The sequence below is a fragment of the Marmota flaviventris genome, chromosome 7 (assembly GCF_047511675.1).
Source record: "Marmota flaviventris isolate mMarFla1 chromosome 7, mMarFla1.hap1, whole genome shotgun sequence".
NCBI lineage: Eukaryota > Metazoa > Chordata > Mammalia > Rodentia > Sciuridae > Marmota > Marmota flaviventris.
The window spans coordinates 32,972,432-33,000,415 of record NC_092504.1 but is presented as its reverse complement, the minus strand read 5'-3'; the positions used below and the strand labels follow the sequence as shown (position 1 = coordinate 33,000,415).

Below are 27,984 nucleotides of genomic sequence, written 5' to 3'. Positions count from 1 at the left end.
TAGTTTGGGAATTTCTGTTGCTGTCTTCTTGTTTGTTTGGGTTGTCACCTGATCCATCATTGAAGTGTCTTCCTTTTACTTAACTAGCTGGTCATCCCGTGTCACCACTGCTGATGTCATCTATGATTTCATGAGGGTGGTGGCCATCAACATTGCAGCCTGGGGACTGGGAAGTCCCTAGGATCTCATTAAGGGTTTGTAGTTCTCTGGCTCAACATTGGTGTCTGGCAATGTTGACAATCTCATGAAAAAGGATATTTCCACTGAATCTAATATTTTCTGTTTCTAGGTAGTTCACTGAAGGCTCTGTCAATCCGGACAGAGGCAGAAGGTTATCAATTCAACCTGGGCTGTGTGTTCTGAAGGATCAGTTTCAATGTAATATACCTTCTTGCCAGCTGCCTTGGTAACATCCTCACCAAAAATTTTGGGGGGACAGATCCAGTGGTCCTGATCTTGGGGGCAAGGGGCAGCAATAGTTCTGCTTTACTACTGGTACACGTCAAGTATCTGACTTCTGTTTTATTGAGGTAACACTTAGAGGTGGCTAGTGTTAGATGAATCCCAATAGATGACAAAGTTAGTTGCCTTCTTTAAGCCAAAACCCAAAAGTGCTGTAGATGTCTTACTGGTTTCCTTTTCAACATATTGTTAATCAGATATTCTTTATCATTTAAAAAAATACAGCTTTATGAGTGCACAATTTAGATACTATAAAATTCACTCAATGTAAATATCAATGAAATATTGTTGGCATATTTATAGAATTGTGCAACCACTGCTATAAATGAGATTTAGAATATTTCCATCAACCCCAAAAGACTCTTCATGCTGAGTAGCAGTTAATTCCCACACTCATTTCTAGCCTGGGCAACCAGTGATCTTGCTGTCTTTATCAATTTGCCCTTTCTGAACATTACATAAAAATGGGAAAATACAGTGTGCACAGTCTTTTTATTTATTTATTTTGGAAATTTTACAAGCGTATTTTTTTCTTTTTCCACTTTTATTGGTTCATTATAGTTGAACATAATGGTGGGATTTGTTGTTACATATCCATATGTACACATGATCTTACAGTATAATTTGGCCAATATCACTCCCCAGTACTCTCCAGCAGAGAGTTTTTTGCATCTGGTTTCTTTCACATAGCATGTTCTTGACATTCAGCCATGGTATAACATATATCAGTAATTTATTTCTTTTTATTGCCAAGTAGTATAGTATTCCATTGCACTGTATGGATATATGACCATTTGTAAATCCATTCACCCATTCATAGACATTTGGGCTATTTCTACTTTGGAGCTACTATAAATAATGCTGCTACAATAGTCAGGTATATGTTTTGTGTGTACATGGTTGCATGCTCTTAGGTAGATACCTGGGAGTAGAATTGTTGAGTATATGATAAGTTAATTCTGTAAGTTAACTTAACATCAAGTTTTATCTGGCTAAAGTGGTGAAATAGTTGCCCAGTGCAGATTTCCAAGGTAATTATCTGCCCATCTTTTGTTCATCCCTTAGGTCCTCACTGGACACTGGTATGTCTCTTACAGTAAAACTAATGTGATTTTTCACCAAATGCTGAATGAAATCATGATTGTATTAGGAAATGCTCTCCCCGAAGCAGCTTCTCTAGTTCTGTTAAAATAAATAACCCTTTAAATTAAAGGAGTTATCACTATTATGCAAAGGCTGGCAAGTGTTCAGTTCTGCTATTTAAGAACATATTTGTAGCGCGGGAGGCGCTGGTGCGGCCGGGAGGTGCGGGCCAGACGAGACCCGGAGACAGAGGGCAAGGCAGCTCGCGCGGCGCCCTGCCGCACCGCCCGGCCACGCCAGCATGTGGTACATGCTCCCCCACTTGCACAATGGCTGGCAGGTGGACCAGGCCATCCTCTCGGAGGAGGACCGCGTCGTGGTCATTCGTTTCGGGCACGACTGGGACCCCACCTGCATGAAGATGGACGAGGTTCTGTACAGCATAGCAGAGAAGGAACAAGCACATCATGATTGACTTGGGCACAGGCAACAACAACAAGATCAACTGGGCCATGGAAGACAAGCAGGAGATGGTTGACATAATTGAGACTGTATACCGTGGTGCCCGTAAGGGCCGGGGCCTGGTGGTGTCCCCCAAGGACTACTCCACCAAGTACAGATACTGAGGCTGGTGCCATGGGGCCCTTCCCTGGACTTGCTCTGGTCTGTTGAGAACTGGAGGGCTAAGGGTCACACACCTTCACGAGCTGAAGCAAATAAACACCTGAAGGAGCACCCACCACTGTTCTTAAGAACCTGTGTAGCTGACTGGTGTTTGTGGTCTCAGTTAATTGCTACCTCACCCTTGCAGAGGGGTCAAGGTGTTTTTCCTGTGGGATTGTGTTGAGAGCCACAGCCGAAGGGGCCCCAGCAAACTTCCAGCTGCAGGCTGATGATTGGCTCACAGCGGCCCCAGCAACATCTAGCTGATTGGCTCCTCGCCCCAGCAACATCTAGCTGATTGGCTCTTCTGCAGTGATGCTCATTGGACTGTTTCCCTGCCCTTTCAGACCACGGAGCTGCTCATTGGGGGACTTTTTTGGCTCCGCCCACGTGACCCAGCCAATCAGCCTCAAGAGCAGGAGGATTGTGGGAGGTGGAGAGAAGCTTGTGTGGGAGAGAGAGGCTTGTGGAAAGCCGGTGGTGGCAGTTGAGGCTCTGAGGGTTTTTCCTGAGAGGCTGTTTTGTTTGGCGTGTGTGGTTCTAAAAATAAAGTTAGTTTCTTTTGAAAAAAAAAAAAAAGAACTAATATTTGTAAAAAAAAAAATAACCTACATTTTGCTAATAAAATAAAGATTAAAAACTTTTTTGGTCCATTTTTTGATTTTTTTAATGAGTTACTGAATATTATAGATATATATCATCATAAAGAAAATATATTTGCAATGGATCTTAAAATATAAATCAATATTATGAGTGTCTTCGGGTTTTTTTTTGTTTGTTTGTTTGCTTGTTTTTGTGGATTGAACCCAGGACCTTGTGCATGTGAGGCAAGCACTCTACCAGTTGAGCTATATCCCAGCCCATGAGTATCTTTTTTTTCAATATTTTCAATTATAGATGAACATAATACCCTTGTTTTATTTGTTTATTTTTTTAATGTGATGCTGAGAATCGAACTCAGTGCTTCATACAATCTAGGCAAGCACTCTACCACTGAGCCACAACCATAGCCCCTTATGAGTGTCTTTTAAAGACATATATATATATATATATATATATATATATATATATATATGTACCTACCTGGAAAATGTTCTGGTAAGTAGATTTCCAGATAAAAGGATAATGGAAATATTTTTAGTCTTTGTACTTTATCTGTATTTTCTTATTTCCTGTATTTTTATCACTTTTAAAATAAAAATATTAACTCTTAAAAAATACAGTATACCTGAGTATTTATTTATTGACATAGATAACAATTTATGTCTTGAAAGCCACATACTATTTTCTCTTTTTGTGCTTTCTGATAGCAAATTATTCATCACTCTACAGAATTTGAAGACAAGGAGAAACCAGATAATCCAAGTCTTCTTTGCAACAAAAAAGAGTATCTCACCACAGCATACAGCTATAAAGTACACGTTAATTTAAAATAAAAGCAAACGAGACAGTACAAAAAAACCTGCCCCTGAATTCAATGCACTTCAGAAACTCCATTCTTAAACTGATGGTTATCCAGGCTTGACCCTTCAACATCTCTGCTAAACAGCCACACTCTCTATCTACATGCTAAAGGCCAAAATATTTCATTTGTCAATTACCTCTCGGTATTTCACATGATATCATGTGGTTGAAAATTGGGTTTTTCACATATCCCCTCCCCTTTTGTACTCATCCCATTTTTACTCATCAAATAGTAATTACCAGAGAAAAACAATGAACAATAAATTCTTAGCTGTCCATTTTGTAAACAACTTCAATTCAGAAAAAGTTAAAGCCAAAAACCAAAAATTCCTCATAGATTATTGAATACTCAAAGCTAACAAGTGGCGTTTTTTTTTTTTCAGATATTTCTTTTAATATTTGCTTTATATTAACTCACATATTATCATGTGATTATCATGGTATTATCATGACCATTTCATAGAAAAGAAAACTGAAGTTTAGAGAGGTTAAGCAACTTTCCCAAGCTACTTCACTGGTAGCTGGGTTTCTAACCTGCTCAATCAGCCCTCAGGCCTGAGCACTTTCTATGAATATAGGCACTGAAGTCCCTGAGGTCTGGTGGAGTTTCTCCAAAAGGGGTCACAGAAGACACAGAACAGCAGCCTTTTGGAAATCAGGTGCTGAGTTCTAGATGATCATATTGGATATGTAGATACAGTATTAACAACTGGCTTGTCTACCAATCTTTTTAGAAAAATGGTACTTGGCTTGATTCTACATTTTAATTCTTATAGATTGACCTTCTACCAACCCACCATGGCTGGTCCTTGTTCTTGCAGCAGGTGGCTCCAAAAGAGTTCCATTACAAAGACAATTTGTTCAGGCTTTTGGAAGACCTGTTTTAGAGGGGTTAATATATAAGCCACCTTTTTATAGCTCTCCTCTATGAAAAAAGGGAAATGAGGTCCTAACTAACATTGATCCACACAGAGCGCCAGATCCATTCTTTTTTTGAGCTCACTTCCTGGAAGCCAGATCACAACACAAATGCTGTTGCTCTTTTATATACCTCATTACCCAATTTTAGTCTTTTTCTTTCAGATAAAAAAACATAAGGGCTTTCTACTAAGTTTCCATGATGTTCTTTGCTTTCCTTTCTGGAACATTTTTAGTATGCAGAATGAAATATGTCACAGCTCACTGTCAACTTTGAGCACCCATAGGTTAAACTCAACATCCTCCAACCATCATTATTCACAAAATTACATATTTTAAAAAATTTTGTAGTCACAGATCTTTAAGGAAAAACAATGACCATGACTTCTGCATCACTCAAAATAGCAGGGGGAAATCCGAATGATCAATTTAATCCACATAAGGTTTTTGGATAGTAAATTTTTTCAATGTAAAATGCCTTTACATAACAGAAGACTCACTTGTTCACATTAATGTCTTAGCAAAGAAGTCTAAACCAAAACGCAGTGGAGTAGAAACAGATGTTCAATCCATACATGCAGATAAGAATTCTTCACTTGCCTGCTTATCACCAACAGATGAAGGAAGTGAATTCATTAAGGAAATAAAAGCTGGCCCCAGTGGAACAGAGCCAGGTCACACTCATCCACTAGTTCAGTGTACAAATGATTTTCCCCAATTTCAAAAGGACAAAGAGAAGTTAAATACATTGACCAATTAAATAAACAATTTGAAAATACCTTAGCACTGGTAGTGTTAGTCCAACTTCTTCATCCAAAGATCACTATGCCCAGAAATATGTTTTTCATACATTTTTTTTAAATTTCTAGATTCCTCATTCACTTTTTTTAAGTTCTGTGATATTCTCAGGCTTATAAAGTTAAGAGGAAATCCTAACTTTTTTTCAGTACTGGGAATTGAACTGAGAGCCTTTTATTTTTTATTTTTTTAAAACTGGTTTTCAATAAGTTGCTGAGGATCTTGCTCAATTGCTAAGACTGGCCTCAAACTTGTGACCTTCCAGCCTCCACTTCCCAAACTGCTGGGGTTACAAGTGTGCGCTACCACACCCCACTGGAAGTCCCAATTTTGATCAATTTCAAGTAATCCCGGATGTTATTTAGAATGGATTTTAAAGACAATGCTGTACTTATAGAATAATCAGGAAAAGAGCATCAAACTCAATCCATCTACAACTGCGTTTATCATCTGCCCCCTGCACATCTAAAACATAGCCTGCTCATCCTGCTTTGCCCACTCTCTTAGCAAATGTCATAAATATGTGCCCCTTGGCCAGACTAAAAACATCCTGTGTATCTTAACCCTCTTCTCTCCCATCCCCCACACTTTCACTTATTTAAACTGAGTGCTGAGAATTCCATGATGACCAAGAAGGCGGAGCCTGATGTGAAGGACCCTCCATGGTCCACTCTTTCCCACTCCCCACCTGTGGCTCAGCCTCCCCAAGCCGCACCACACCACCATCTGGCTTCTGCCCCACCACTCCACTGACATGGCTCCAGCCTGGATCTCTACTAGGCTTTTGAAGCCAGAACTAATGGTCACTTTTCAGTTCACTATTTGCCTTTTTGGCAGCATGGGACAACTGTGTTTACCCCTTCCTTCCAAAAAACTTCTCTTGCCTTAGTTTCCAAGATGGAGTTGTCTCCAACATTTAACAACCATGAGTTCTCTCACTTCAGCATCCCTACCTTTTACTTCTCTCTCCCTCTTTCTCTTTTTCTTTCTCACTCTTTCCTTCTTAATAGCTTTTGCTTCCCCGCCTCCCCCCCTGAGACACAGTCAGCTGCCTCAGCCTCCAGAGCAGCTGGGATCATAGTCATGCACCACTGGGCCCAGCCACTTGGCTCCCTCTTCTACATCCCTCAAATGTTGAAGTTTGTCATGGTTTCTTTTTTCTGTTTGCATACCTCCTGGTCAGTTTCACCCACTATTAAGCTTGAACATCAGATACACCGTGATACTCTACAACCCTCTATCTTCAGTCTAGATCCGTCCCCTGAACTCAAGACTCATAACATAACCTAACAGACAATTCTACATGGAGGTTCACCCCTTCGCCATTTCCTCCCTTCAAGAGACCTTCACCGGCCCCCTACCATTCCAGCTTAAGCATCTGCCCAGTATGTTCCTCTGCCCTTCTCTACTTTTTCCACCACAGCATGTCAGTAATGACCTGTTATCAGAGTTATTCCCCACTAGACCCATAAACTCCAAAAAAGTAGAGGCTGTATATCTCTCTAATTCACAGCTATATCCCAAGCACCTTCCACCACACCAAAGAATGGGTGCTTAATGAGTGAATTAGCAGCTGACCATATGGAAGAGACAGACTTACAACTGATATATAATTATAAGAAAATTCATTGACAAATGAATGGAATGGAAATTTCATTGACAAAAAGATTAATATGGTTCTGTTAAAAAAAAAGAAGTTAACAGCTATATAAGCTCTACCTTCACACGAGACATGGACGACTTCCCAGAATGTTGAGCAGGGCGTGGAAAGGTGAAGAGAGAATCACTGAAGAAGAGGAACATTCCAGACAGAGAACCAAATGGGTAAAGCCAGCAATATATAGGTCACCAACTTGTATCAACTTTATACCCAGATGTGCCTGGCAGTCATCCCCCACTTTCAAACATATGGTCATTCTCCTAATTCAGGTTTCTGCACAAATCAATCAAACTACAGCAGAATCTGCCTCCTGCCTCCAATTCCCTCCCTACTGCTGCCTAAAGTACAAATCTATAACCCTGTTCCTTTTGCTGTAAATAAACACTAAATGCATAAATAAAACCTCTGACAGTGCCCCTTATACCATGTTCACATTTTATACCAAGGTACCAGAAGTCTCTGTAGATACAGCCTTGTCTAGATGCACCCTAGCTCCAGTCTACCCACAAACCCACTCACCCTCCTCCCACTACGCTGGACTACTCACTATCATCCAGCTCCATCTCCCATTTTCACATCTCCATGGTTTCACTCACTGATTTAGCTACCTACTCCACAACAATGCTACACAACAAACAACCACAAGCATCAATGGCAAGCAATACTATGTGTGGATGGCTTGTGTATATGGGGTCAGCAGCTAGAGAGCACTCCTCATTTTGGCTGGACACACAAAGCTTGAGCAGTGGTTCTCAACCAGGATCAATTCTATCCCCTTGGAGACATTTGGAAATGTAGACAGACATTTTTTGGTTGTCACAATTAGAGGGGGAAGAGTGCTATTGACATTCAGTGGGGGAAGGTCAGGAATGATGCTAAACATCCTAAAATGGACAGACCCCACACCCAAAAGAATGGTCCATCCACTGATGTCAGCGGTGTGGGTGCTGAGAATCCATTCTGCAGGTGTTACATTCTAGATCTTAGCTGATCTAGAATGGCCACATCTGGGATACCTGGGGCCACTTGGCTGTCATAGTCCCTCATCCTCCAACAGACTCTCTGAGGCACCTTGTGATGGTGATGGCACAGGAGCAAGGACAATCAGAGTTACCTAAGGCGTTTTGCAGTCCAACTTAGGACTGGCACATTATTTCTTCTGTTACATTCTATTGGCCAAAGCAAGTCACAAGTTCTGACCAGATCCAAGGAGAAAGGAAACAGACTCAGTCTCTTTAGTAAACAGAATGGAAGCTACTCAACCAAGATGCTCCTACAACAAACAAACAAACAAACTGTTGTCAAACTTGCTCAGGTATCTAGAATTTCATTGCTCTTTACAGTCTAGCATGAAACACTGATTATTTTGTTCCATCATATGATCTAGGAATGATGTTGTTGGCAGAAAATATAACTATATTCCCTGGATGCACATTCCTTGATACACCCCCACAGAAATAATAATTAAAATGAGCTTCAAATCTTACAGCTGCCAATATCACCCTGTTCAACTTACTTGTTTTGTCATCTGCTGGGTTCCCCACCCTGACTGCACACTGGAATCACTTGGGGGAAAATTATGAAACAACAATGCCCAGGCCCTCATCCAGATCATTTTAAATCAAAAGCTCCCAAGTGGTTCTGATGTGTAGCCAAAGATGAGAATTGCTGACTGGAGCTCTCCACTAGCAGGGAGGCAGTAATGATTACTGAAGCCTATTTTAAAAAATAAAACTTGAGAAAATCTCAAATGTCTCTAAGAATCCGTTCAAACTAAAGGTTCCAGAATTAAGCAAAATTTCCAGTAACATGAGTCTAAGGATATACAGTGCATATTACCAATGATTACCTGTATCGGGTGAGATCCTAGGGTTGAGGCCCTTCTAGTCCTGTGTTGTTTGTTGTTGCTTACAATCTGTTTTGTTAGGATTTTGTTTGTTTTTGAGATGGGGGGGGGGTGGTCTCTGAATTGCCCCAGCTGGCCTCTAATTCACCATCCTCCTGCCTCAGTCTCTGAAAGACCTGAAATTAACCAGCATGCGCCACCACACCTAGCCATTGTTTACAATTTTATAATTAAACAACTAGTACATTTTGGAAAACATACCCAGAGAACATCTTTCACTCATCATCTATCCAAATATACTAGATTAGGACAAATTAGTATACATTGGAATATTTGATATTGTATCCCTTATGTATAAAACATGATACATGAGCAATTACAGCTAAAATTGGGTGTTGCTTTTATAGCCACTTACACTATTTTTTAACTATATCTACAAATTCTGTGATACCCTTCCTTTCAAAAAGTGGAGCCTAATTCCTCTCCTCCTGAGGGTGGGCTGTGGGTAGTGACTTACTTCTAAGGAAAAGAATGTAATCCATATGGAGACAGGTGAAGTCTCAGGCCAGGTCATAAAAGGCTTTGCTGGCCTCCTCTTTGCTCACTTGTATCACTCACTTGAGGAAAGTCAGCTGCTGTGTGTAAGGACACACAAGCAGTCCAGTGGTTGGAAAGGAGCTAAGTCTTCCTGCCACAGGCAGTCGCTGAGTCCTCCTACCTATATATACTATACCAATAGTAGTTAACATCTATTGTATGCTTAACCATATGCCAAGCACTTTTTTGTGTGTGTGGTGCTGGGATTGAACCCATGGCCTTGTGTATGCGAGGCAAGCACTCTACCAGCTGAGCTATATTCCCAGTCCCCCAAGCACTTTTATAAGGGCCTTATGTGTATTATTTATTTAACTGGGATGGGGGTATAGCTCAGTGGTAGAGTACTTCCCTAGTATGTGCAAGGTCCTGTTCCATCCCCAGCATTGAAAGAAACAAAGAAAAGAAAAAGAATTTTGCCACATGCCTGCAATCCCAGTTACTCAGGAGGTGGAAACAGGAAGACTGCAAGTTGGAGACCAGTGTAAGCAACTTAGCAAGACCCTGAGTCAAAATAAAATTTAAAAGAGGCTGGGGATGTAGTTCAATAGTATAGCAAGCACTTGCCTAGCATGCACAAGGCCCTGAGATTGCTCTTTGGTACTGCAAATAAATTTTTTGGCTAAACTTAGTCCTAACATCAGTTCATAAGTGGGTGCTGAAAATACCCTCACCATTTTACAGATGATGAATTAAGGCATGGAAAGGCCATGTTACGTCCCTATGGTCACAGCCTTAGTAAATAACAGAACTACATTTTGAACTCAGGCTGTCTGACTCTGGAACACAGCCCTTTTATTTATTTTTTTGTTTTTATTGAGTGGAATTTAATTAATGATCCCCCACCCCACCCCCATCCAGCACCAAGCCCTCAGGCCTGGCACAGGAGGCCTTTGCTGATAGGACCCAGCATGTCTCCTCCGAGCACTCTCTCCACATGCTGAGCTCCAGAGCTGCTGCTTCCCCGCTGCTCCCTGGCTTTCAGGCCTCTGCCCCTCCCACTCTCACCACCAGAGGCCTTTCTCCAACCCATGCTCTCACCTCTTCTCACTCCCACCCTCCCCACCCAAGGGACAAGACTTGCTCATTTTTTTCAAGACTCAAGGAAATCAACACCCCTGTCCTTGAAGCTTCTGAACCTGACCCAGGGACTATGTTCTTATTTTCATTTTTGTGGCTGAAAGAACCCTAAACACACTTGTTTTCTAACACTTTGTGATAGACTGAAGCATTGGGAAAATATTCATTCCACTCCCCATCCCAGTAACCAGAATGTCTTTCCCTGCCCCACTGACTTTGGACTTGGGCACGTTACTTGTTTTGGCCATGGAATGTGAGTAGATGTGATGCAAGTGGAGACTTGACTCTGTCACTGCATGGTTTTGGCTGGGCTCTGGTGCACCTGTCATTCATCTGCCCTAAAGAGAACATATTCCCCAGGTTGCCTCTGGTCCCAGGGAAACAGAGACACAGGAAGCCCATGTGAACCCAACCCACAGCCTGGGTCAAGTGCAGCCAACCCAGAGCTTCAGTGGAATCTCTGCATCTGACCCTTCAATAAAATGCATCATTGTGTCCTGCCACTGCCTGTGGTGGATTGCCATACTGCATTACTGTATCAGGAGTCATCTAACATGTACCTAAAGTCTTAATTTTAATTGCATGTCATTCTTTACTTCTCTTGAGATCTGAGAGTTATGCTTAGATCATGAAGAGCTCTTAACAGATAGAGTTCATATGCCATCAAAGTCACCCTTTTAAAGTATATAATCAATTTTCTTTTTAGTATTTTCACTAAGTACTATATAGTCAATCACCGTCACCACTTTAGTCCTAGAACATTCCTGTCACCCCAAAAAGAAACTCATAGCCATTAGCAGCCTCTTAATAAATTTTTATAAATAACGTTGATGGAAATCCTTAGAATTCCAAACTAGCATGATGATACAAGTACTGCAGGAAAAAAAATAATAATTTTTCAGAAACATGCTTTCCCCAAGGCATTTTAAGTTCATTTTATCTTTCAAATAATAAGTTACACCCATTTTCCCATATATTTTAAATATAAATATTTAATATTCTTTTTAATTGCTATTGCAAGTCAAAAGCCTTTTGGGGATTTAATTTTCAATCTACAGATCACACAAGATGATTAAATTAAAAGTCACAAAGTATTAGGGAGGAAAAAAAATCTCATAGAATTAAAAGCTGTCAGTGACTGAGAAAATCATGACATAGAATCTGCTTTTGCCTTAAAAAAAAAAAAAAAACCCTCTTGGTCCAATGTCAAAAACTAAAAACTCAAAATTCCAATAATAAAGATCAGAACTTCAAAAATTAGCAAATAGACGCTTTAAAAATATAAATGACTAAGAATGCCAGGGACTGAAAATTAATTTGGGGTAGACAACCTCACACCATACCTAAGTACTGTTACTCATTTTTTTAAGATAACAGTAATAACTATTTTGAAAACTATAAAGACAATCTCATTTCATTCTTTCAACCAAAAAGTGAGTAAGAGACAGGTCATATGTCTGAGAATAACCCCATAAAAAGAGATGCTTTTGGGGAAAAGTTTATTAAAGACCTAAATGTTTTTAAATAAATAGGATTAAAAAAAAAAAAAACTCATGCTGCCGAGGGTAAACTGTTCTAATCTCTCTCTCTCTCTCTCTCTCTCTCTCTCTCTCTCTCTCTCTTTTTTTTTTTTTTTCTTGGTGATGGTGCTGGGGATTGAACCCAGGGCCTTGGAAACTGTTCTAATCTCAAAAAACACTTTCTACATATTAAAAAAGCACACCTGACTTTATTTTATTGTGCTGTATCAAATTATTTTGCCAAATCAAAAATCAAAAACAAAAAACCCTAGAAAACAATCATTGTAATTATCACCACTATTTCCCTCAAAAAAAAGTAAAATTCTGACCAAAGACTAGCACAGCCACCAGGGAGCCTCTAAGTATGGAGTCTCCCCTACGCTGTCCAACCAGTTCTTATTTTTGCCTTCCTCTTTCCGTAAGCACTCTGCGTAGAACCCAGCTGTGCTGTGCCAATCTGGGTCACTCAACGCGGAGGATCAGTGGGCGACAGCCGCTGTATCCACTTTTAGAAGGGCCCCTGCATGCCTGGGGAGTGCTGGGCACAGGGCAGCACATTCTCAGGATCTGAGTGTCCAGTGAGCAGCAGCTATGTGATTCTGCTATTTCTAAGCTGTAGACTCCAAAAACCTCCACCCTTACCTGAAACATGAAATAAAGTAGGGGAAAGAAGTCTGACCCTGGCTTTGGGCAACACTTTTATTTCTAACTTTTATTTTAAGCTGTTATTTTATAATTCCATATAAAATGAATTCCCATATATATTGGGAAGGAAAAAGAATCCAACTACCCAGGATGGACCGTTTTTAGTTTTATTTTTTAAATCAACATGGGAAATCATGTTGATTTATTTTAAAAATCAACCAAAAATCAATCCAGTTCAAACACATTTTTACACCTACTAGACTCAATCAGGTGCCACATTTGGCAGTTGACATTCAGTGATACCTCTAAAAATGACATTTTCTAGTTTTATAAAAATAGGAATAAAACAAACTATTTAATGCCCACACACACACACACACACACACACTGGGGATTGAACCCAGGGGTATTTTACCACTGCACTTGTTATTTTTTACTTTGAGACAAGTTCTCATTAAGTTGCAGAGGCTGGGCTTGAACTTGTGATCCTCCTGCCTCAGCCTCCACAGTCACTGGGATTACAGGCATGAGCCACTGCACACGGCCCCCTCCCCCTTTTACAACCTCTCCAAAAAGAAGCACTATTCTGTGTTTTGTTTTGTTTTAATATTTATTTAGTTGTAGATGAACACACAGTATCTTTATTTATTTTTATGTGGTGCTGAGGATTGAACCCAGTTGGGCCTCACACATGTGAGGCAAGCACTTTACCACTGAGCTACAGCCTCAGCCCCATGTGTTTTTTCTTTTAATTGTTCCTTTACCACCTTCTGTGCTCCTATATACTATCTCATTTCAATTAAAATGTTAGTGACAATTGTTGGTGGCCTTCTCAGGATCTGCCTCTCCCATTCTTCTACCAAAAGTACCCAAATTTTCCTTCAGGGAGTTCTGCTGCCCTGTTGGGTAGCAGCCAGGATCTTTGATAGAAAGTGACCAGACCAGAGTCTGATTGGCTTACGCTAATCAATGCATCTGTTCCCCCAGCCAACATGACTGAGGGATGGGACTCCCTTCTCTGCCCAGAGGTCCTAAGGAGAACGTAGAATCATGCTTTCCGAGCCAGCACTCAGTGAGAAAGTCTGGACCTTCTGGGGTTGGGTAGGTCCTGTGGGAAGCACCACAGGGAGAAGAGCATAAAGCCACACAAAGCACAGCATGGTGGCAGCAGGCCCCACGTGTGTCAGAATGTGCAATTTTTGTGACAACACTAACAAAAGCACTAAGAACTCTGAAAATTACTAGCACACGCACACACACACACGCTCACGCACATACACACACGCACACACAATGTTTTCTATTTCCTACTATGGAATAAATGTGGGATTTTATCAAAAATTATTGGGGGTGGCAGGTGGCTAGGAATGCTAGACGGAAGAATGCCACATTATGGAGGAAAAGAAAATGCAGAAGAATCTGGAAAAATCAGACTTTTAAAAAAAACATTTTTAGTTGTAGTCAGGCACAATACCTTTTATTTATTTATGTATTTATTTTTATGTGGTGCTGAGGATCGAACCCTGTGCCTCACACATAAGAGGCAAGCACTTTACCACTGAGCCCAAATCAAATCTTTTCATGACCACAAAGCCAATGGTCGATTACCTCCCTGGTTTGCTATGTTGGCCTCTCCTAGCCTTTTTTTATCTTCTACTACTGCTCTTTGGTGGTATAAAATATCAAAGTGATAACAAAACTCTCATGGGGCTGAGGTGTAGCTCAGGGGAGAGCCCTTGTCTACTGTGTCCCCAAGCCCAGGATCCATCCTCAGCACTAGAAAAAAAAAAAAAAAAAATCTCATGTGAACCATGGCAACTTGCATCTGATAAGCAGCGCCACTTCATTCAGAACCCCAGGGCCCACGCCAGGTGAGTGATCTGAGAGTGGAACTACAGCTGGGAGGTTCCGGATGAGTAGACCACAGAAGGACCCCTGTGGGGGCACCATGTGGGGAGCTCAGGAGCCATGCTGGATGGGAGTCCTGACCAGTCTGCTCACCAGTCTTAACAGAAGTGAATCATACTGAGACAGACTCAGCAGAGAACCCTGAACTGGGACACTGGGCAGCAGAAATCTGTGTGACTCAGGACCAAACAGGATACAATATGGAAGGCACCTAACAGTGCCTGGCAGGCACACACACTGAATCCACATAGAATTCTTCCCCTTGTTAATAAACAACTCAGTTCCAGGTCTCAGTATCCAGAACTATTTAATCAGAGGAGGAGTCAGGGACCAATCAAGGGGAAAGAGGCTGGGAAGGAAGTGTAAAGAGAAAAGGAGGAAAAAGAGTTCCATCCATGAGCTGTGGCCCAGTCTGCTCCTGTAACAAGTTTCCATCAGAGACCTAACCCCGCCCCTGACAACGTGTATCTTTTGAAAAACATTAAAAGGGCTCTAGTTTCAGAGAATATACACAGGAGCCAGATAGGCACAACTGTTTCCTAGCAACCAACCATACTGTGCTCAGAGAAGATGCTCAGTCTACAGTATCTAGGCAGTAAGGGAATGAAGAGGGAGAAAGGGGCAGGTCAGCTTCTGGAATAGACAGCTAGTTGAGATCATCTTCTCATAAGTTTTGCTTTGACTTTTAAAGGGTTCCAAATACTAACTCTGGAAAGTTATTTTCCCCCATGAATATGCACTCACTCATACACACAGCCATGGGAGGATCACAGCAGAGCCTAGCAATCACCAGCCCAAATTCTGGAACCATATTGCCTGGGTTCAGATCTCAGCTCTGCCCCTAATGAGCTGTGTGGCTTCAGGCAAATCAATGAACATTCCTGTGCTCCAGTTTTCTCATCTTTAAAATGGGCATAAAGAGTGCTTACTTGAGAAACACCTTCTATGACAGGCATCTAGCCAGGCATTCTGTATTTATCATCTCATTAACTTGAACAAGCACCTGGTCTACCCCGGCACCTGAGACGTGTTCTGGAAGCGTGTTTGCTGTTATTATTGTATTTATCATTATTATTCGGACTATTTACTTTGGCATTAAACTAGCCACTTTATCACTTTATCATGTTCTGTTCACTCTTGCAACACGGTGAATCAGATTGCACTTGTCACCGGCCCCTCCTACTGATGACATCGTGCAAGGTCCCGCTGGAAACAGGCGGTTACCACATCTGTCAGCTGATGACAGATTCAGCTCCACAAGCAACTTTTTTTTCATCTTCCATACACAGAATACACACAGAGGATGCCATTCCTCAGTGATACCACTGGGTCATGACAATTCATGGTCAGAGCCTTGTTTATTTATTAATATTAGGTACTGGTTGTTAGTTTTTGTGGGGGGGGGGGGTTCTTTAAAATAAACCTACCTAATAAGAACTCATATAGGTGACCACTATAATAAAAATTTTTCAGGGTTTTTTTTTTCTTTTTAGATACGTTATAATTGGAAGTACTCAACTTTCCTCACATTAGTAAAAAGTGGGAATTTGCTGGATTTCTACAATAAGTGAAGCAAAGAATTCTGTTTGCTTTGATGCAAGTTAAGAAGCGAAGGCGAGTCCCAGGACCCAATGCCAGGAGCATGTTTATGTAAAGAAAAGAAATGTTTGCTCTCTGGTTCTGCAGCCAGGACTTCCAAGTTCAATGAGCCCTGGCCCAATCCAACCTGAGGGAAGTTCGGCTCCTTAAATAAGCCTTTTGGCTGATATCACCTACCCAGGGGCTCACTAAGGAACCACTTTCCCAGCGTCCAATCACTGACTGTCTCCAGGCAACTACTGGGTGAACTGCTTTTTTTAATCACTCTTTAAAAACAAAACACTTTGCTTCCTGTCAGGGCAGCAACAGTGTCTATTTTCTCTGCCACACAGAGTCTGAGTGCCAATCAGGCGATTGTAGCTGGGTGCAGGCTCACTGAGCAGTCCTCAGGCTGAGGGTGGTGTGGCTGCGGGGCCCTGGCAAGGGGTGTGGACAGGGTCAAATGAGGAGGACAATGACTAAGGCCTCACCTTGGGCCACAGGAGCTCTGCGGTTAATTGAGGAAGGGAGATCCCCATGCAACAAACTTTCGTTCCAGTGAAATATGACAAACTTTTTAGAGCAGCAAATGCTTCAGGTCAGGTGTGCACAGAGAAGGGGGGATTAATGGGCTCTGAAGAATCAGGAAGTGTGCCACCAGGCAGTCCTATTTAAACTCCATCTTGAAAGGATTTGTCCCTGGAGAAGTAGAGAAGGGGCATTCCAGGTGGCCCTCCCTCAACAACCATTTCCTCCTTTCTCCTGAGAAATGAAACCCAGACTATTATCTATACGTTGCCTGAAACACACACACACACACACACACACACACACACACCCCTCCAAGTTCTCCCCTGCAACCAGGAGTGGTGGTTTTTTGAGCAATAAAATGGAAGCAGGTATGTCAGGAAGAATTTCCCACACATTATCTTACAAGGGAGGGCTAACTGTCTTCTGTTCCCAATTCCTTCCTCCTTCTGACTAGAAGGTTGATGTGATGATGTCTCTCAGGCAGCCAGACTGGACCACTAGGAAAGACTGGACAATGTAGGGGGGTTCCCAATGGCACCCGTCTTTAGTAGTTTTTAACCCCTACTTTTCAGAGGAATTAGGGCAAGTTCTGAAATCAGAGGACATCTGTGGGTCACCACCCAAAATCTCGTACTAAATTATTCTGTCACCCACTAAAAAGTGGGCAGGTTTCTTACAGCACTTTCCTAGCTCAGAATGGAGGACAGCTGCTATGGCTAAATTTTGCCAAAAAAAAAAAAAAACACTTTAATCTCAGAGTTAAGGCTCAAATATAAGTCCCCAAACCCTCTCTGCCGTTTTTCCTTGAAAAGGAGTCCTTAATTTATCTGTGCCTTGGATGTAAAGAGTCCCATGGATCATCATGCAAACTCTAGAAGAGGCTATAAGAATGAGCAAGAATGATCCCTTCTCTCCCAGTCTCCATCCCATGCCTTGAACTCACCTGGAGAACTGAGTGTTTCTATCCAACCTTTTTTTTAAAAAGCATAATCATAATAATACCACGTGATATATGTACACTCAAGCCCTTTTCTCAAAAAAAAATTAGCATCAATCTAATTCTCCTGCTTAGAACCCTGCAATGGTATTGAATTAAGGACCAACTTTCACTAAGGATCCTTGTCTGGCCCGGTATAATGGCCCACGCCTATAATCCTGCTATTCCGGAAGCTGAGGCAGGAGGATCCCTGCTTAAGGCCAGCCTGGGAAAATTAGTGAGATGCTGCCTCAAAATAAAATAAAAAGGGCTGGGGATATAGCTCAATGTTTGCTTAACATGTGCCAAGCCCTGAGTTCAATGCCCAGTACTGCAGAAGGAAGGAAGAAACGAAATCCTGTCTCAGCATTAAAAGAAAAGAAAATTATGGAATTTGCAGGTAAATGGATGGAGTTGGAGAATATCATGCTAAGCAAAGTAAGCCAATCCCAAAAGACCAAAGGTCAAATGTTCTCTCTGATTAATGGATGCTGATCCATAACAAGGAGAGGGGAGGCATGGGAAAAATGGAGGAACTTTAACTAGGCAAAGGGGAGGGAGGGGAGGGAGTGTCTATGGGGACAGGAAAGATGGTGGAATGAGATGGACATCATTACCTAGGTACATGTATGACTGCATATATGGGGTGACGCTACATTGTGTACAATTATAGAAATGTAAAGTTGTGCTGCAATTGTGTACAGTGAATCAAAATGCATTCTGCTGTCATATATACCTAATTAAAAGAAATAAGCAAATTTTTTTTTAAAAGAGTACTTTTCTCTTAGGACGTCCCCACTTTGCCTTTATAATACATATCCTAACTTGTACTTTTGTATGTATTTTAATTTATGTATGTATTTTTAATTTAATTCTTCTCCCCTATATTTGTGCATTTATGATGGTTGGAACTAGATCTACTGGTCATCATCTAACTCTGGTTCCTAGCACTATGCCTGGCTAATTGTTGGAGCACAGGAAACATTTTTCAGGACAGAAATTTGTACAACTTTGTATATATATTTTCACATATTAGTGCTTATTTTTATCACTGTTTACAATGAAGTAAACTTAGCAATGAGTGATGGCCAAGTGTCCCAAAGAATTATTTCCATATTTAATCCATTCAACTGAGACTTCATTCCATTTCAACTAAAATTAAATAAATTGTTTAAACATCATTTGTTAGAAATGTTTCTTAGGGAAGGAAAAGATAGTAATGTACTCTTTTTTATTTTATTTATTTATTGGTACTGGGAATTTAATCCTGGGACACTTTACCACAAGCTACATGTCCAGTTCCTTTCATTTATTTATTTTGAGACAAGGTCTTGCTAAATTGTTTAAGGCCTAAATTGCTGACACTGGCCTCAAACTTACAATCCTCCTGCTTCTGCCTCCCGAACTGCTGGGATTACAGGTATACACCACCATACCCAGCTAGCAATGTACTCAACACAGAATGTTAACTTCAGTTCCTCACTTGGTACACAGAACCACTTGATGAACCCACTTGGTAAAAGATAAGGCTGAGGAGTTTTTGTTATTGTTGTTTTGTTTTGTTTGTTTTAAGCATTGGGTCATAGAAATAAAAAAGTCAAAGGCTTTTCTGCCCTTGACCTTTATTTAAAAAGCAAGTGTAGATATATTCTGAGGTTGCCCAGGAGGCCACGTTACATCTCACCAACAGCTGCACTAGTAGCACCAGGAGCCAACTACACAGCAGTGGAAACATGGACCTCCCCCAGCCTAACCAATGGACCATTTTCAAGGTCTCAGCACAGATACACGGAGGCAGTTTTGCTGACAGTTTTAGTGGGAAAAGACATCAGCCATATTATTCCATAGATGCATGTTATAGAACCAAGTCACCTTAAGACTAAGATGGTTCCCCAGGATCTGATGGCCATCCCATAAGAGTTACATGCATGAGTGTATCTTTTTGGAAGTGTTGTTTCCAATACTGCAACCATGGAATTTTACCACAGCAGACCCAAATTCCATGACATCATTCCTCCTTACAGAGAGAGATAGAACATCTCATGTCCAGGCAGAAGTCTTTTCGATATTCTGTCATTTTTAAGACATATTACTTTCTCTGTATTATCTAGTATCCCTCTAGCTATTTTTATAATTTCATTCACTTAAAAACAATATTCTATTAACTTTTCCTTTCCTCATTTAATTGCACTGAAGTCATCCCTTGTCCCACCCTACCCTTCCCTGCACAAAGATACCTTTTTTTTTCCCCCTCCAAATGCAAACACACACCTCCTTAGGAACAAATGAGGGAATGGGAACACATTGTAAAATAGTATATTTTTAAATCACAGAACAGTAAACTAGGCTTAAAAAGAAAAGAAAAAATTGTTCCACATAGATTAGTGTAGTCAAAAATCAATCAGATCCACTTTCAACCATGAAAAGAAAGGCCAAACTGTGGTGATGACAGTTAGGCTAGAATGTAGGTGACAGGGAGGCCAACCACAAGCCAAATTTCCCAAAGCCACAGAGCTGCCCATTCAGGCCCTTTGGCTCTTTAGGGTAGGACCTCAATGCCTGCATGAGAGGCTGCCAATTTTCTCTCTTAGAAGAACTGTCTCTTAGCCAAACTCCATATTTTACCTGTTCCCAGGTGAGATCTTGTCCAGATGGGAGAACTCAGGTAAAGGTGAGGAGGCTGTGGCAAAGACCTGGGACAGGTTTTGCCAACAGCAATTCAACACATGGGTGTTGACAACAGGTGGCCATCCATACCACTATTTGGAGAACAAACCCAAACAGACCACACAGGGATTAAGTCTTCACTGACTCTCTAGGAAATGAAAAGGGGTAGAATAATGTACCTTCTTTGTTAGTAAATGCACACATGGACTTTCAAAAAAATCATAAGATGATGAACCAGCAAGCTTGGAAATTTTAAACACTAATTACCCACCAGCCATCTGCCCTTATAAAACTTTAATGGAGTAGTTAAGGACTGCTACAGTCATAGTGATATAGAAACAGGATTCTAGCAACTCTGAACTACATGCAACCCCACTGCCCAGCTCCGCCTTTGAAATGCTAGGTCTGAAGGCAGCAAGCAAAGGTGAGGTGCCTGATTCCTCTTGCCTATGGGCCTCAGTACAACCACCTGCCAGGGAAACTCTAAGCTGGCAGGTCCGAATGAGTCCTGCATTTGGAAGGGACAAGCTAATGGGGAACAGGCAGGTCTAGTAAGCCACCACTTCCTGCTCCCACACATGGGAGGTGCAGGGCAGAGAGACCTCTGTGCTGGTGCAGGAACAAGCCTCATCCTCACAGACTATACCTGGGCCTAAATGTGGGAATCAATATAAGGCATCTGATAACAAGAGCTGTGAAATCAGACAGCCTAAGTTCAGATCCTAACACTAGTGAGCATGTACTAACTAGGTGACTCTAGATGGTTTCCTACCTTCTGCAAGCCCCAATTTCCTCAACTGCAAATTTTTGATATCTGGATACACATACTTGTAGAAGTTAGGAAAGGATACTTTGGATTCTTGTCCTAGCCCTGGCATTTACCTGTAAACTTGAGCAAGATACTTAAACTTCCAGAATCTCAATTTTCTCATCGGTAAATGGGGATAATAATAGTATTTACTTACATATGATCAATAGTACAGACTTTGCCCAATGTTGATACATAGGAAACATTCAGTAAATATTACCTTTGATCAGCAGCAGAGTTACCATCATTATCTTTATCATGTCATCCCCTAGCTATGACACTTCTAGGCTTCAGAATGGTCTAAAGAAAAAAGAGAAGCTTCCAGGCTAATTTTCAATACTTCTGGTGTTACCTAGTCGTCCCTAGCACTGACTGCCACCCATAGAGTCAAGGCCAGATGTTTGTATCATGGCTCCATTGTCACCCATTAATGGAGAGCAGGGGACCAAGAGATCCAGTTGCTGGGAACACGTGCCCCGCCCTACCCCTTCCTGGTGGCAGTACTCAGTCTGCCCATTCGGGAGCTTGCTTGATGCAACTAGTTTCCAGGGAGATGCGGGAGCAAGAAGTGCCAACTCCACCCCCCATTTCACTTCCTCTTTCCCCAAATCTGTGGAACTTCACTGTTCTCCTACCACGTGACAGCATTGCATCATAGCAGCCCTTGTATACAAACAAGCCTGACTATTTAAATGTCCTCCCAAGAAAGATGATGCTTGCTCTCATTTACATATTTACTCAGACCACTACTCCTTTCCTGACCTACTCAGAAAGGTTTTTCCTCCTGGTCCTCATCTCTCCCAGGCCAGAGCTGAAGGATTGTCTGCAAAGTTAAACATTCATTGTAAAAAAAAAAAAAAAAAAAAAAAAAGATATAAGACTCCTCAAGTCCCTACAGAGGTGGATAATTTCAATGACTATATAACTTAGGGCACTGCTTCACAAATGTTTTAGGCTACTAGCCACCAGGGCTAGATTATCTCAAAGGCTCTGCCAAACAAGACAACATCGTTCAGTCTTTAAGAACTAAGGTAGCCTCAGTGCTTTTAATCTGCAGAATTGGGTCCCAGGTGAACAAAAAGCAAGCCTGTGTGGACATGGGGAAATGAACCAAAATGATGAACTGCCCCCTTCCAGCCCTAGTACCCACTCATGTGAAATATGGATTAGGTCACAAATAAGAGTGTATTCATCACCAAGTCCCATGGGCATGCTGTGATCAGAAAGGAATCAAGACACTTCTGAAATTGAGAAGAAAGGCTGAATTGGGTTGAAATCTCCTGTCCCTCCCTAAAAGCTTAGCAACCTGTTCCAAACCACCACCGAAAGCAAGCAGAAGGGACATCTGTTCCTCCAGAAAGGGCTTGGCACCAAGGGAAGAGCCACAGATTAGAACAGATTAATATTGCTGTGGGTGGAGAGACAAAGGGGATGGGGGACAGACAGGACATTTAGCAGCATCCACCTACTAACAAAAACTGTAACTCAACAATATCAGAAAAGAAAGGGAAAAAGAAAAGAAGGAGGAGGGGAAAATCAATGGAGGAATTATTGTTTTTCCTTGCAGTAGTCGACACAGCTTCAGTGAACAAAACATGCTGCATTTGAGATGAATATTTGGTCATTCACTATAAAAAAAATAAATAATGTCCCCAAGAGGAGAGGATTGGGCATTCTGCTTGGAATTTGGTAACAAAAACTAAAACTAAACTTCAATGTTCAACATATTATTGAGAAATAATTTTCTAAGTTTCAATGGACTAGTAGGATCATCCTGTGAAGAGATGTTACATGTTTTCCTCTGATCCCAAAATCACTTTAATGCAAATAAATGTGTAGCATCTGTTTAACTTGTAGTCTAAGAATCCAGAGTTGAAAGAGTGAGATAGGCTGGAGATGAGCTACTGGTGGTAGGGCGAGTACTTAGCACGCATGAGGTCCTAGGTTCCATCCCCAGCACAAATAAATAAATAATAATAAAGTGAGATAGTAGGATGAAATCCGTAGATAATTGAATTATACTTCCTACACTAGAAACTTGGGGCTCTGAAGCATTTCTTTCAAAAATTAGACTTCGTCATTAACAACAACAGAGGGCTGGGGGTGTAGCTCAATGGTAAAAGACTTGCCAGGGTTTGATTCCCCAGCACCACAAAAAGAGAAGGGCAAAGAGGGAGAGAAAAGAAAAAAGAAAAAAACCAGAAACAGTAGCAATTACAGTGGTAAGAAAAACAGATGCTAGTGGAAAGAATAGTAGATAATAAACTGGTAATACTACTAACCATTTACACTCATATATTGCTGGTGGGATTGCAAATTGGTGCAACCATATGGAAAGCAGTGTGGAGATTCCTCAGAAAACTTGAAATGGAACCACCATTTGACCCAGCTATCCCACTCCTCAGTTTATATCCAAAGGACTTAAAAACACCTACTACAGTGATGCAGCCACTCACAATAGCTAAATTATGAAACCAACCTAGATGCCTTTCAACAGATGAAAGGGTAAAGAAAATGTGGTATATAACACATTGGAATATTACTCAGCCTTATAGAAGAAAGAAATGATGGCATTTTCTGGTAAATGAATGAAGCTGGAGAATATCATGCTAAGTGAAATAAGCCAATCCCACAAAACCAAAGGCCGAATGTTTTCTCTGATATGCGCATGATAATTCATAATAAGGGGGTAGGGTTGAATAGAAGAATAGAAGTACTTTGAATTAGGCAGAAGGAAGTAAAGGGAGGGGAGCAGGTATGGGGGTAGGAAACATAGTAGAATTAATTGGATATTATTACCTTATGTGCCTACATGATTACATGACTTCTGTGATTCTACATTATGTACAACCAGAAGAATGAGAAGTTATGCTCCATTTATGATGTGTCAAAATGCATTCTACGGTCATGTATAACTAATTAGAACAATTTTTTTAAAAAAACAAACTAAACAAATAAGTAATAGTAACCACCACTTATACAGCACTTTCTAAGTACTGGGCACTGTTCTAAGCATTTTAAATATATTACTTATTAAATTTTCACAGCACTCCTGTGAGATGAGTGAGTTATTATTAGTATCCTGTTTTACAGCAGTTTTCAACAATGTTTGTTATTCTGTTTTAACAACTAAAGCCATCTTACAAAGAAACACCTGGAACCACAAGAACAGGAAAAGCCTTTTGCCCAAAGTCGCCCAGCTAGGTGACAGACCCAGGACTCAAACTCAGGATACCCAGCTCCAAAGTTGGACCGCTACTGGGCATGCACCTCTTGCTCCTTGCTTAGGAAAACCTTCTAGGAAAGGAATGTGGAAGGAAGTCACGCCCCTGCCTGCTGGTGGACAATTAAGACTTGAAGTTTGCTGTTTCCTTAGGAGTCTCCTCAGACCTACAGTAAGCATCCTGCTCCCACAGCTATAAAGTGACTGGAGGCTGCCCTCACACCGTCTGTGACCATGGGAAGCTCCTTAGAGCTTTCACCTTTGCCAGCAAAGGCACAAGTTGGGGGTGGGGCCCAGCAGCACCTCCTTTCCAGGCCACACTTCCTGCCCAGTAACACAGTCCTCAAATAGCCAAGGCTGCAGGCCCAGACATTCCTCACTCAGAAGTTATGTCCCAGCGCTTGTTCTTTGCGCCTTTATTATGAAGAATGAACCGTTTTCTCCTGCAGCCCCTCACTCCAGGCAGCCCAGGGACTGAGGAAGTGGGGCCAATGGCAAAGTCTGTTTATTAACCTGCTGCACCCAAGGGAACATTTTTCTAAAAGGATGAAATTCCTGACTACTCAAAACGAAGAGGAAAAAAAAAAAGCCTGTGGGAAATTTAATCACCAACTGAACAAGAGCGGAAAAACAAAGCCCTACCAATGAGGATGTTGCCAGAGACAATGGGCCCCTAACGGAGATGCAATTGTCTCGAGATAAGAGTCCCCGGGGAATCCAGTTCGCACTAAGCACTACCTTATTGCTATATTAGCTGAGGAATCTTTGTTCACAGGGCAAATGGGCACAGAACCCTCTGTTAACTGCCCCTGGGTTCCCCGGGGTTTGCAGACGCGGCATTTACATGTCAAGAGGAACCTCGGGGCAGCCAGGGGGAGGTCTCAGTCTCTCCCTGGAGCAAATACCTTTTTTATATAGCCTGGGAGGGGAAAGCTTTCCTTTCTGTGAAATCCAACTCCCGCAGTTGAAAGGAGATACGCCGCTTCAATAATGCACACGCAGCGCACCCGCGGCCTCGTCCTAAAGCCACGCACGCCCCTTTGGGGTGTCCACATTCTTGACTTGGTAGGAACGGCAGAGTTATCAAGAATAATACAAAACTGTCTTGAGCGCCCACTGGGACTCTACTTTCTTAGGGAATCTTTTCTTAAACCTGATATGAAAGCCGATGTGCTGTCCCGATGTACACCACCCCTTAAAAACAGACTATCATCAGGTGTTTTTTCTTACTTTAGGCAAGGATTGTAGTAATAGAGACACCCACCAAATATCCATGGAGGTGTACACTTTGTGCACTTTCCTGTGTAATTTATACCACGATATGCTTTTTTTAAAGCAGAGTATGACACTGTTACCCATAATAAAGGATATAAGAAGTAAATCACTTGCCTTTACATGAACAGTAAGACTGTTCTGCTCTTAGACTTTCCCTGCATCCCTGCATATCCAAAATCCCCCCTGATAATATTAAAGTTCCTGAAAAACAGTCATCCAACTTTCCACTATGCTAGTGACTACAAATGTCCCATGTCGCCTGTAAGCCCAAGTATGCAGCACAGAGAACACCTGTCACAAACCACGCCTTCCAGCCATGTATCAAAAATAAAAAGCCAATGCCTTCTTATACGGTGGTGAGCTATGGAGTTATGAGACATGCCTGGCCTTTTAGCAATAGAATCCCCAGTTAAATCTTATGTTTCTTTAACTCTATTTTTAAGTTATTGCTTCTAAGCTCTGAAAGCACATGCTTGTGTGAAGCAGGTTAACCCTGCAAGATGTAGGCCCACGGCTGGACCATCTGGCAGGAATGACAGTGGTTTCTGCAGGCAAGTTTAGATCCGTAGCATGGTACCTCTGGCACCCCAGCAGCTTTTGAGACCTGCTGTGCCACGGGGTGGGGGTGGGGTCACCAAGTGACAGATTAAGAAGCTTCATCATTGCTCGGTCATGACTTAGCGATACACTTCCTCCTTTGAACAATCAGGCACCGAGGGTTTCGTGTCATTGAGGGAAGAGTGTCAAATTCACCTTCTACAAAGCCCGAGAAAAGCGCCCCCCCCCCCAATTGAAGCAGAGGTTCTTTGCATGGATCACTGGGCGGGAGTCACCTTTCCCTCTCACGCCCTCCAAGCGTCCTGACCCCCGCAGACAGATCATTTCGGAAGCCCAGGGCTACCAAGCTGCGTCTACTGATAGACATCACGAATCAGGATCGCCCAGCGAGCGCTTCCTGGACTGAGCAGAAAGCTCCAGTGATTTCCCTGGCCTGCCACCGAGTCATTTAAGAAGTGAAATATGCCAACTGGGCCGCATACCCGGCCCCTCGGAGCCTACCCGGCCATCTCTGGGATAGAACGAGGGCTGCCACTGGCTCGGCAGCTTCTATGCGGATGCTACGCTCGCGGTGGGTCTTGCAGGTTCTCCCCGCCCTGTAAGCTTTGCCAGCCTCACACCTGAGCGGGTGCCAGAAATACAGCAAGAGACTCCGGTGGGTATGTGCCTCTGTGGACACCCGGCCAGCTCCGCTCGGGAAGAGTGGAGAGGGAGGCCAAGACGTGGAATATGGGAAGAAGAGCAGGACACCCCGAAATGCGGCGCCCTCAAGGACTCTGTGGGCGCGCGCTTTCTGCGCCTTTGCAGCGCTTCTGCTCGCCCTGCGCTTCGGTTGGCAGCGCCTGGAAGCGGCGCAAGCAGAGATTTGCGGAGCCGGCGGGTAGGAGGGATGAAGGCGCAGAGGACCGCTTCCTGCCCCCATGAGCACAACCAGACTGCAGTGTCCTCCATTCATGCCCACCCCACCGGTACTCCAATGCCAAAATGCCGGGGATCCAGTTCGCCCGAGGCCCTGACCGGTCACCCGGAGCGGCTGGCAAAAGAAAGTGGAGGAAGGCGAGGCTGGACCTGCGGTCGGTGCGCGAGCGGGTCAATAGCTCTGGGCAACCCTACAAGGCCGCCCGCCAGCCACCCGCACCTACCTCGATCCACTTCTGAGCCTCGGAGAAGGCGGGCTCGGGGGGAGGCTCGGGCTGCAGGGGCTGAAGAGCTTCCAAACCGAGAGCAGGACAAGCCATTTGCGAAGCCCCGCGTCCACTCGAGCGCTGGGCCGCCGGGATGAGCACAACCGCCGCCGCCGCCGCAGGAGCGCGCTCGCCGCCCCTTCCCGCCTGCCGCTCTCCCTCCCCGGCCGCCCCGCCCCCGCCCGGCGCAGGTCCCGGAGGAGAGCCGCGCGCACTGCCAGAGGACGCCGCGGCAGCTGCTCCCAGCGCCTCCCGGGCCGGCCGCGCAGTGAGTGCCCGGCGGGAGCGAGCGCGGAGGCACCGGGAGCTCCCTCTCCTCCCCACCTTCTCAGGCCGCTCCGCCCCCCGGGAGGAGGGGGGGACTCAGCTACCGACTAAAAATAACCTGGAGCGAGCGCTGGGTGTCTCCCTCCCGGCACACACCCGCACCAGGGGAGGGACTCCGCCGGCCACCCTAACGTCCCCTGGCCAGGCCCGCTGCCTAGGGGTGGGCAGATCCGGCCACACCTGGGAGACGCGCGCCAAGAGGCGCGCTGCGACAGC

The 27,984-nt window shown here is 43.0% G+C and overlaps 1 protein-coding gene and 1 pseudogene across 4 annotated transcripts in view; one reads left to right on the top strand and one right to left on the bottom strand.

Moving 5' to 3' along the window:
* Limch1 (LIM and calponin homology domains 1) overlaps positions 1 to 27,545 on the bottom strand; it is a 328,214-nt gene extending 300,669 nt beyond the window's left edge. For all 4 annotated transcript variants that reach the window (XM_071614252.1, XM_027936218.3, XM_071614253.1 and 1 more), the window contains exon 1: positions 27,400 to 27,545. In XM_071614252.1, coding sequence (XP_071470353.1) covers positions 27,400 to 27,495 — 96 coding nt within the window. In that variant the 5' untranslated portion in view covers positions 27,496 to 27,545. The remainder of the gene's footprint in view (positions 1 to 27,399) is intronic.
* LOC139706497 (thioredoxin-like protein 4A pseudogene) lies at positions 1,748 to 2,284 on the top strand (annotated as a pseudogene).
* Positions 27,546 to 27,984: the final 439 nt, after the last annotated feature.